This window comes from Trachemys scripta, chromosome 1, assembly GCF_013100865.1.
Source record: "Trachemys scripta elegans isolate TJP31775 chromosome 1, CAS_Tse_1.0, whole genome shotgun sequence".
Taxonomy (NCBI): Eukaryota; Metazoa; Chordata; order Testudines; family Emydidae; genus Trachemys; species Trachemys scripta.
The window spans coordinates 288,297,665-288,309,683 of record NC_048298.1 but is presented as its reverse complement, the minus strand read 5'-3'; the positions used below and the strand labels follow the sequence as shown (position 1 = coordinate 288,309,683).

At 43.8% G+C, this 12,019-nt stretch overlaps 1 protein-coding gene across 5 annotated transcripts in view; it reads left to right on the top strand.

The window, feature by feature from the left end:
* The window catches only part of ESD (esterase D), a 34,447-nt gene extending 24,979 nt beyond the window's left edge, over positions 1–9,468 (top strand). For all 5 annotated transcript variants that reach the window (XM_034758492.1, XM_034758487.1, XM_034758490.1 and 2 more), the window contains 5 exons: positions 1,864–1,988; positions 2,699–2,818; positions 6,696–6,794; positions 8,147–8,314; positions 9,225–9,468. In XM_034758492.1, coding sequence (XP_034614383.1) covers positions 1,864–1,988; positions 2,699–2,818; positions 6,696–6,794; positions 8,147–8,314; positions 9,225–9,305 — 593 coding nt within the window. In that variant the 3' untranslated portion in view covers positions 9,306–9,468. The remainder of the gene's footprint in view (positions 1–1,863; positions 1,989–2,698; positions 2,819–6,695; positions 6,795–8,146; positions 8,315–9,224) is intronic.
* Positions 9,469–12,019: the final 2,551 nt, after the last annotated feature.

Genomic DNA, 12,019 nt, shown 5'->3' with positions numbered 1-12,019 from the left:
CTTTTTTTTAGCTCTTCACAATCTGCCTGGGACTTAACTATCTTGAGCAATTTTGTATCATCTGCAAATTTTGCCACCTCACTGTTTACCCCTTCTTTCAGATCATTTATGAATGTTGAATAGGACTGAGCCCAGTACAGACCCCTGGGGGATACCACTATTTACCTCTCTCCATTCTGAAAACTGACCATTTATTCCTACCCTTTGTTTCCTATCTTTTAACCAGTTACCAGTCCATGAGAGGACCTTCCCTCTTACACCATGACCGCTTACTTTGCTTAAGAGCCTTTGATAAGGGACCTTGTCAAAAGCTTTGAAAATCTAAGTATACTATATCCACTGGATCCCCTTTGTCCACATGCTTGTTGACCCTTTCAAAGAATTCTAGTAGATTGGTGAGGCATGATTTCCCTTTACAAAACCATGTTGACTCTTCCCCAGTAAATTATGTTCATCTGTGTGTCTGACAATTTTGTTCTTTACTATAGTTTCAACCAGTTTGCCCAGTACTGAAGTCAGGCTTACTGTCCTGTAATTGCCGGGATCACCTCTGGAGCCTTTTTAAAAATTGGTGTCTTTTGGCGCTATACCTTTTAATTTGTGATTAATCTCCTCATTTTGTGTAGTTCCCCTTTCTGAAACTAAATGCTAGAGTGTTGGGCTGCTGTGGTGTTTTCCCTGCCACAGGGAAGTTAAATTTAATTATATTATGGTCACTATTACCAAGTGGTCCAGCTATATTCACCTCTTGGACCAGATCCTGTGCTCCACTTAGGACTAAATGAAGAATTGCCTCTTCTCTTGTGGGTTCCAGGACTAGCTTCTCCAAGAAGCAGTCATTTAAGGTGTCAAGAAACTTTATCTCTGCATCAAGTCCTGAGGTGACATGTACCCAGTTAATATGGGGATAGTTGAAATCCCGCATTATTATTGAGTTTTTATTTTAATAGCCTCTTTAATCTCCCTGAGCACTTCACAGTCACTTTTACCATCCTCATCAGGTGGTTGGTAATATATCCCTACCGCTATATTCTTTTTAGAGCATGGAATTACTATCCATAAAGTTTCTATGGTATGTTTGGTTTGTTTAAGACTTTTACGTCATTTGATTCTATTGTCAAATTATGGGCAAACTGAAGAGGGATAAGAGATGGCTGGATGGATTGAATTGAAGGGAAACATAAAAATTAAGTACCGACAGTATAGCCTTGGTGAAGGAGGATATGTCTACAGTTATTCAAAAGAGGAATGTCTTAGGTTTTATACGGGGTTCTAATTTATTATTGACATGAAACAGAGAAAAGGTGAATTGAGAATTAATATACAGAAGATGTTCCTGATGGTGAGATTAACTAGACTGGAAACTCCCAGGGTAGGAAGTGGAACATATAATTTGAATAATTCAAAACTAGACTGGACAAAGCAATCAAAGATATACGGTAGTATAGGGTATCTTGTATTGGCAGGAGAATAGACTGGATTTTCTGTTTCTAACGTGTCCCTGATTTATTTGATAAGAAATTCATAGTGTAGTAAGATTCAGTTAAATTAATTTCTGATCGTATATCAGAGACAAATTTTGGGATTGAAGGGATGAAGGAAAGTGAAAACTAAGAAAACGTTATACTTTTTACTTGTGAATCTCAAAGCATTTTGGAAACATTAATGAATTAACTCTCAGAACACTGTATTACTGCTTAAACATCATCCTCATGCTACAATTTTTGGGAAACTGAGGCACAGAGGTTAAATTTATCCAGGTCCATCTAGAAGGGTGTGGCTTATATCATGGAAAAGAATACCCTAACATCAAACATCTGATACAGATGGGACAATAAACAGAGAATCACTTTTCCATGATAGGTGGCTGCAATATTGAAGGAGAAGATGAGAGCTGGGATTTCGGCACAGGTGCTGGTTTTTATGTAGACGCCACTGAGGAACCATGGAAAACCAACTATAGAATGTACTCGTACATAAAGGATGAGGTGACTTTTTTTCCCAACTGAAATTAATGTTGCTAAATGTGTTAAACTCAATCTCATTGTTTTGCCTTGACTAGAGGGACTGATCTCCTCTTAATTGGACTATTGTAGTGAGATGGCCGCTAATCATGCATATCAAAGTTGGACCATTTTCATTAGCAGTCAAATGTCATCATTTTCAAAATAGAATGCTTGAGCAAATCTATTAAGATGGTGAATAACAATACATAGAAGTCTGTTAATTTGCAGCATGAGTGGTCCAGATTAAAAAGTAATGTTGACAGGGATATGAAATATAAAAGGCCTCTCCAGAACAAGTTGTCATTCTGCTCATTTTGTGAGAACATATTTAGGGATTTAGTTAAAATGAGAACAGGGTTATAATGAAACCTCAGTCTTGTTATACATGTACATTTACATAAATGTATTGTAATATGTCTAGTTGATTAACATCTTGTAGACCGTGAAATGTCTACAGATATTTGAAATGTTTCCTTTTGTGTTTAGCGATATTCAGTAGTTGAGATTGTTCTATACTTGTGGTTAATTTAACAGTTGAGGTCACAGTCTGAAAACTAATTTGTACATTTAATCTCACAATTATTTTATCTGGATTAAAACACAGTAATAGATCACATTAAGTTGCTTGATTCTCAAAGTCTAAATATATTAAAGTCTTTCTTTGTTTTTCTGTCACACTTGATTTTTTTCAGCTGCCTAAATTAATAAAAGCCAATTTCCCAGCTGACTCAGATAGGATGTCTGTTTTTGGGCACTCAATGGGTGGCCTTGGAGCTCTTATCCTTGCTTTGAAGAATCCTGGAAAATACAAAGTAAGATATTAAGTTTTATACAATCTTCTAGAGAAAAAACGTTTTAAAAATCAAATTCAAGTTAAACTCTGTTGTTGCAACCTTTAAAATTATGAATAACTTTAATTTTAATACTAATAGCCTACAGGTACTAGCACTGCCTAGTACTGAATGCAACTGTAAAATGCATTAGCATTTGTTATTGGTGAAATACCAACTACAGGATTCAAAAAGTTAAAAACTGAGTTAAATATGGTCTCCAGTGGAGAATATTAAAGTTATTGCTATTTTATCCAGTCTGTTGTAGTTAAGCAGCAGCAGCACATTTACATGGCTGTAGTATAGCTGTGGCATCACCTAGAATGGACTTCCATCTTGAACAGTCTCTTGCAGGTCGTCTTCCTTCATCATGAGTCAGTATGGGAGGATTTGGGCTTCTTAATCCCTCAAAAATCACATCTTCCAATCTCATTTGTGGCCGATCTCATATTCTTTCCTTTTACCTCAGCTTGTAAATCTTCTATAGAAATGTACCATTTTCTGCCCATTGGACAGGACCCCATCATTGCAGTCATCTTGTTTTCATCTGAGCAGGACTTCAGATTGCCAGAATCATCCAAGTATCTCCTCATTTGTGACAAAATCAAACCAATAGATGTTAAGAATACACCATTATTTTTGACATGGAAAACTGTTTAGTTTTCTGTCCTCAGCTGTTTAATGGCCTTGTTTCTGCTCTATATAACAGGGTAGTCCTCATCACCACGTTGAACACTCATATCTTAGTTGTCACACATACATCCCACCACCCACCCAGAGTCTTTTGAGGATGCTGAAATGCAGTTGATGCAAGACCGATCGGACATGTTATCTTTGCAGGGCTGGTGCTACCATTAAGGCAAACTAGGCGGTTGCCTAGGGTGCCAAGATTTGGGGGCGCCAAAAAGCGGTGCCCCCCAATTTTTTTTTTTTTTTTTTTTTTACAGTATTTCTGGGCTGGGCTGTCGGCGGCGCGCTGACACGTGGGGCTCAGACTCCCTCTCCCAGCGCAGTGGCCGCTCCACTTCTCCCGCCTCCCAGGCTTGCGGTGCCAATCAGCTGTTTGGCATCGCAAGCCTGGGAGGGGAGGAGTATTAGACTGGGGGCGGTGTGCTTGGGGAGGAGGCGGAGAAGGTGAGCTGGGGTGGGGAGCTGCCTCACAGCTCTCCTGGGGCGGGGGGGGGAGCTGCTGCAGGGCTGGGAATGGGGAGGGGTGCAAGGTGGAATTTTTGCCTAGGGCGCGAAACTTCTTTGCATCAGCCCTGCATTTTTGGTTACAATCTCCTGCTGTCAACTGACTACCAAGATAGATAAAACTATTCAATCCTTACCATCTACATGTAGCATTGACAGATCATTCATTTCCATTTTATAGAAGGCACATATAACTTTTGTCACCATTGATCTTAAGTCCCAGAGATTCTGAATTTTTTTTGAGCATTTAGTGTGCCTAGTGGTACATATAATTGTATGCGGGTCGATGGTAGTAGTGGACTGAGAATCAGGAGTATCCCAGGTCTGCAGTCTCTCTGGTATTTCTAATAGACTATGTCAGGGGTGGGCAAACTTTTTGACCTGAGGGCCGCATCGGGTTTTGTAAGTTGTATGGAGGGCCGGTTAAGGGAGAGGGTCGTGGCCCGGCCCCCACCTCCTATCTGCCCCCATTCCCCCCGGGACTCCTGCCCCATCTAACCCCCCCCCCCCGCATTCCCTGACGGCTCCCCCCTCCAGGACCCCTGCCCCATCCACACCCCGCCCCCCCGCTCCCCGTCCCCTGACTGCCCCCAGATCCCTGCCGCCCCGTCCAACCCCTCCTCTCATTCCTGACGGCCCCCCCCAGGACCCCTGTCCCATCCAACTACCTCTTCTCCCTGTCCCTGACTGTCCCATCCAACCCCCCGTTCCTTCCTGACTGCCCCTCCCCGGGACTCCTGCCCCCATTGAACTGTCTGTCTCCCCCTGACCTCTATCCACACTCCCACCCCTGACCACCACCCCGAACTCCCCTGCCCTCTATCCAACCCCCTGTTCCCTGCCTCCTTACCATGCTGCCAGGAGCACTGGTGGCTGGAGCTGGGCCACGCTGCTGCCGCTGCCACCACGCAGCACAGAGCACCGGGTCAGGCTGGGCTCTGCAGCTGCGCTGCCCCAGGAGCTCACAGCCCTACTGCCCAGAGCGAGCTGAGGCTGTGGGTGAGGGGGAACAGTGGGGGAGGGCACGAGGGCGAGTCTGCCGGGCCAGGAGCTCGGGGGCCAGGCAGGACTGTCCCGCAGGCTGTAGTTTGCCCACCCCTGGACTATGTGATGACAAAGCTGCTGGAGGCGTAAATACAAGATGTGAAATTTAAAAATTCATCTTTAAAGGATTTTTTTCCCCATGTGACCTTTTTCATGTTACTATGCAAAGTCATAACATGTCTGCTCAGTTAGAGCTTCAGTAGCTTGTCCCTACAAGACCACATTCGGAACCACATGCAGGAGACCATAATTCATGTGTGCAAAGAAGGTCACAGTGGTTAGTTCATACAGCGAGAGAATAAATTAGTATAAACTTCACAGTTGAACAGATTGGCTGTAGCTATCACCAAAATGATACATCTCAGTTCATCCTCTTAGTCTTAACTGAAACAAAGGGGGAGGGATAGCTCAGTGGTTTGAGCATTGGCCTGCTAAACCCAGGGTTGTGAGTTCAATCCTTGAGGGGGCCATTTAGGGATCTGGGGCAAAATCAGTACTTGGTCCTGCTAGTGAAGGCGGGGGCTGGACTCAATGACCTTTCAAGGTTTGTTCTAGGAGATAGGATAATCAAAATCTTAATTATATTTAATTTTAAAAAATTCAAATAATGAGGAAGAGAATCGTTATGTCACATCCCTGATCTAGAAAGTCTCCCTTAAACAAATTTTTTGAAAGCATGGCAAAGGGCCAATTTAAGAAAGATATGGAATCTCTCAGAAAAATAACTTTAATCTTTCATAATACTAAATTATTTCTGTCTTCTGTCAACAAAAAATAAATTTTCACAAAGTGTATGATCTTGGGAAGAAAGATTTCTTTGCAACAGCTGAATAAGGAGAAATTCCAGAGGAATTTAAAGCCTTAGAATTTTAAGATTCAAAAAAGAACTAGATAAATTAATGGATGGATAGGTCCATCAATGGCTATAAGCCAGGATGGGCAGGGATGCAAAACCATGCTCTGAAGTGGCCCTAGCCTCTGTTTGCCAGAAGCTGGAAATGCATCACTTGATGATTACCTGTTCTGTTCATTCCCTATGAAGCATCTGGCATTGGCCACTGTCGAAGACACGATACTGGGCTAGATGGACCATTGTCTGACTTGGTATAGTAGTTCTTATATTTCTATGTTCGTAAGATTGTTATAAAATGGCTGAAAGTTTGTATTGAGTTAATTCCCAATACATACACATTACAATTCATAGAATTTTTAAGCTGTTCTGTCTTCCTTGGCATCTTCAATAAATGCCCGCATTTTACGGCTTCAGAGATTTCAAAATCCAAAGTAATCCCTTGCATTTTTGGTTAGCAAATTAGCTCTCTATTGTTAGATGAGAGCCATTAGTGTCTGGTGTGTGTGGAGGGGACCTAATTGTACCTTGTCCCTTTTGTGGTCTCTTTGAGCACTTATTTGTGGGTTGTGTTCTTTTATACATTTAAAAAAAAAATTCTAATTCTGTCACAAGACTGAGATTGACTGCTGTATAAGGTGAGAATAGAGCACTTGCTCCCCAATGTGCTACAATTGTAACTAGGCAGAACAGCTTTTGAACACACTTTTCGCTCACATCTTGCTTATCAAAATGACTTTTCTTAATCCCTATGTTTGTGTTTCTAAACAGTCTGTATCAGCATTTGCTCCTATCTGCAACCCAGTCCAGTGTCCCTGGGGGAAGAAAGCTTTTGGTGGATATCTGGGATCAGATCTAACTAAATGGGAGGTATGTGTGGGAGAGTCCAGTCATTTAATGAACTGTAAAAGAGCTTGTGACTGCACTATGTAGTAGGGAAGCAAAACATGAAGTGATGACTTCTGTTTGAATAACACCATGTTATCCCATCACCAAACACTGAATCCGACTGTACAGTACGTGTGTGGATACTGATCACCATCATATGGCTGGCTCACACTTTACAAAAAACATACATTGACAGGAGGCTGTTCTTACCACATAGAGACAGTAAATTTTCTCCTCACTTCTGAAGATTTTAAATTGTGAGATAAGTAGAAATATGAGCAAGCTCTGGCTCTTCATCTGTTTCCTGGAAACATTGAACAGATGAAAATCTGATCCCCTTTTTAGGGTGATGAAATGCTCTGAAGCAGTGGTCCCCAACCTTTTCAGTGTGGCGGGCGCCTGACGACTAGCTGCCGAGGAGCATGGCCGCTGGACAAGCAGCCGCTGAAATGCCGCCGAAAAGCAGCAACGCCAACAAGCGTCGCTGCCGAAATGCCGCCGAGAAGTAGCGTCAAGAGGCGCCGCCGAAAACCAGCGGCATTTCAGTGGCAGTGCTTGGACATTGCTGCTTTTCCGGCGGCCAGTAGGTGGGTGCACATAGATGCCACGGCGGGCGGATTGCCACCCACGGGCACCGCATTGGGGACCCCTGCTCTGAAGGCTCCCCTTAAGTTATGTCTGCACTACAAGTGAAGTGTGATCATAACATGGGTAGGCTAGCTTTAATTGAGCTAGCACAGGTAACAATAGCAGTGTAGATGTGGTGGCATGGGCTTCAGGACAGGCTAGCAACCAGAATATGTAGTTAGACTACCTGGAGGGCTTGTACGCTGGCTGCTCGCCCATGCTGAAGGCCATGCCACCTCATCTACGCTGCTATTGTTTCCTGTACATTTAGACTAAGCTAGCACGGTATGCCTGAGCTACATTCACTTGCAGAGTCAACGGACCCAAAATGTATATTCCTGTATTCTCTGTGCACAGAGGATTTGCTTCTTATAGTGGCAGGCAAAAGAGGAAAAACGTGTTGGTCAGAGATCGGTAAGTGAGTTCTGTAGGAGCAGGCTGGCAAAACGTTCGGTTCTTTAATTGTGATTAAATACTATGGGCATTGATACCGATAGATTTAAGGTTTTGGCCTGAGAGCCCCAACTTTGAACTTACTCCATAGTTTGGACAGCCTTTTAGTGTAAACATTGTCTTAGACCCCAGTTTGTTGCAGTCCATATCCCTATCCTATCCTAAACAATAATTCTAACCCAATTTGGTAGTATAGTTACTAGGTGAAGAAAATTCTCAAAAATGTTGTTACACGTTTAATTTTATTTCTACAGGCATATGATGCTACCCATCTTGTGAAGTCTTATCCAGATTCTCATCTTGACATCTTAATTGATCAAGGCAAAGATGACCAGTTCCTTTCAGCAGGACAGTTACTGCCCGACAACTTTATTGCTGCCTGCACAGAGCGGAAAATCCCTGTAGTCTTTAGATTGCAACAGGCAAGTATCAAAAAGTACCTTTTTGGGGGGAAGCAGGGTGGGGGTGTCTAATGCATCCATCCCATAATTACTGGGTTGACTCTGTGTGCCTAAAAAGGTGAAGCAGCTAGCCAGAGACCGTCCCAGTCTTGAAATAGACAAGACAGGCAAAGTGATTTGTCCAAGGTCACACAGCAGGTCAATGGCAGGGGGAGAACAGAGAGCAGCTCTCTTGACTCAGTGCAGTAGTGTATCCACTAGACCCCACTGACTTAATTACTTTGACCACTATAGGGGGAGCTGATTTTTAGTTTAAACATTATAGGGTGTTTAGAGTGCAATCCAGTCTACTGGCGACATGCTGATGAGGAAGAAAATACATGAATTTTGTTGGAGATAAGTATCTTGCTCTGTTTTTAATATAATATTGCAGTAACCCATCACAAAAGCATTATGAAGAAAGTGTGTTCTTATCTGCTTGATCATCTGTATACATTTAAACCACATAGTGGCGTTTATATAGTGGTACATTGTTGGTTTTGGCTGACAGGATAAGTCAGGAGGCAAAGAAAGAACCCTCCCTTTCCTGCAGCATTATGGCGCAGAGTCGCAATAGGCTGAAATTCTTCAGGGTTTTTGAAATGACTCCATCCTATCTGCCATGGCCTTCCAAGATAGCTGCTGCCTGCACAGCAGGTGTATTTATGGAGTGTGCCCATCTTCATCGGGATGGGAGAGCCTAGTGCACAGCCAGTTTGTGTAGCCTCCTAGAGCTAGGACAGGCCCTGCATAAACCTGAAATAGCCTCCTTACTGCCTTCTTAAAACGAGCAGACATCGAATGAGCCGTCACTAACAATGCTCGAAAATCCAGTTCCAACGCCTTACCATTAAGTACCTTGAATTGCTAAATCTGTTTTTCTCTTTGCTAGGGCTACGATCACAGCTACTTCTTCATTGCGACGTTTGTTAATGATCACATCAGACACCACGCAAAATACCTCAATGCTTGAAGCGTAGGAGTCTCTTTTGTCCAGTACAAGTCAATATGTACACAAATGTTAACACACATCACTTGCTGAATTAGTGCCTATAAAATGGAGTCATGCTGATAGTAGTGCTAAAAATCCTTAATTCTCTTTGTGTACTTCAGAATAAATATTTTGAATGTGTTCATCTGCTTTGAAACTTGTTTAACCATATTGGGAAAAACATCCTGAGGGTATGGCTCAGAATAGAAATGATCATTTAAGTGTTTTTGTTTTTAAACAGCATATTGACGTAGAATGTCTGTGGTCTCAAGACAGTGCAGACTGCAGCAGGAGGGTATGTGGAGAACTAGTACCACACTAACTTTCAATTTGTCTCTCATTCAGCACTGGACAATTTTGAATACATGGCTGAAAACAATAGCAAATTAAATGGATTTACACTCAAGTGTTTTCTCCTGCCTATTGAAATGTATTTCCAGGCCAAAATCTGCAGCTGTTGATGGAAAATGCAAACAAACTTACACTGTATTGTGATCAACCATTCCCCCCTTGTTAACATTTAACCTGTAACTGGGAGTGTAAAGGGACTCTGAAGGCAGCTAGCTGAAATCAGGTATTAAAGAGAGCAGTTCATCCTTTTGATGACTTACGGTTCCCCAGAAACTTACTCGGTGGCAAAGGCTAGAGATTCTTCTAAGAGAGGAATAAAGGTCTGTGGCCTAATTAGTTTGAGAGATGGATACACAGGGGGATAGACATAAAGAAACTAACAAGGAGAGCAGTGGGGAGCAGATTCTGCCACTTTTAGTACCTTACTGTCTGAGGAGAAAAGGGGGGCTATTTTACATGAGTAAAGGGTAGCAGAATCTGACTCTGTTGTACCAGATTTAAAATGATTCCCCATGGGGTGTAACGCTGCCTGCTAATTTGTGTGTGGGGGAAAAATACAGTCAGCCTAGTCTTAACTTGGGGTAACACTCTAAAATCCTAGTGAGTGTCCACTAGGTGAAAGGAAAGGAACTATTTTTTTCCCAGCTGCTTGAAAACTTACTGACTTACAACTGTCTGAAATACTAAGGCTTTTATGATGGGACAGGATTTAGCCAGCCTACTGTAACTGTTCACCATGCCCTATGTGGATCCAACAGCCAGTCCTTCCTCTCCCTCCTCCAATACTGGTACCGGCTATTTCAGCCTGGAGCTGGAGTAATAGCTCGACTGCTATACGACGGCTCTGGTGGGAGAATTTTTTACCTACAGCAAGTCCCTGAAAATACTTGTGGTCCACAGTTATGTTTGAGAACCGCATCTTAATAGAGCGTATGGACAATCTCCTCCGTTCATGATCAGATAACATCCTCATGTAACACACTGCAGTTGCTTACATGAACAAGTAGTAGGTCAGTAATGTAATTTCATGTCATCAAATAGAGGACTTCGGAACAAGCTTTCATCCAACCAACCATACTCCAGAATCTCCTGCTCAAATCTTGATTTCCCCCCCGCCCCTCCTCTTCTGGACAGAAAGGTTAGTAGTTGGGCTTGTGCAGGAAATGTTTGTTTCCAGAACCAACACATCACTTGACCTCCATTCTACTTTGACCGACCCCACTGACTGCAGTGTTAGGGAGACTGATGCTACATAATACCTTTATATTTAATGATTGGTGGCTTAAAAACTGCCCAGAGAGCTTAATGAACTCTTCAGTTACACATGTTGATAGTCCAGCAATAGGTAAGGCAGAGGAGGGCACGATGTTGACTGTGTGGTCACTTTCCCACCACTAATGCAGTGACTATAGTGCTCTAATTCTCTACAACACGTAAAACAACCAACCACTCACCACCAAGCAGGCTATTTTCCGTGTTGAAAACTTAGTGGTAGAACTGCTAGCCTGAGAGAGGCTATCAAATACCAGTTTGTAGCCTGCAACCAAAATTCAAAGCCATGATTTTGGGAAACACATAAATGTGATTTTCCTCAAAGACTTGGAAACAATTCTGCTCTTATTTAATGGCAAGCTAGCCTCTGCTCCCCCTGCTCTCTATATGGGAACAGCTTAGTATTTCAGACAGTTGTAAGTCAGTAAGTTTTCAAGCAGCTGGGAAAAAAATAGTTCCTTTCCTTTCACCTAGTGGACACTCACAGCAAGTCCTGTGTGGGTACATGACAGTACAAAGCAGGGGTTGGCAACCTACGGCACGTGAGCCAATTTTGAGTGGCATGCTGCCTGCCTGGAGAAAGGAGGGGGGCAGAGGGCCGGAAAGCGCCACGCTGGGGAAAGAGGGAAGCTTGGCTGCGGCAGGACCAAGCTTTTGCCTCCTACCCCCGCAGGGGAGAGCAGTGTGGGGGGGTGTCCCAGTCCCCCGCCCCACTCAGCCCCCCCACCCACCGCTATCCCCTGCTTGGTCCTGCGGCAGCCAAGCTTCCCTCCTCCCCTGCTTCTTCCCCCAACCTGGTGCATTCCAGCCCCTCCCTCTCCCTGCCAGGGATGGCCTTTGCGAGGGGAAGAGGGAGGGGGAGCAGAGCAGAGTTGAGCTGCAGCGTGCTTGCTGCTCCGTAGAGCAGGCAGAGAGAGGTACGGAGGGGCCTTGGGAAAGGGGGTGGAACAGGGCATATCCCGTCCAGCCCCCTGCCATGAGCTGCTCAGGGCAGGAGGCTGGGAGCACCCCTACGAGCCGAGCACCCCAGCCTTCTGCCCTGCACCCCCCCACACAGCCCTCTGCCCTGACCT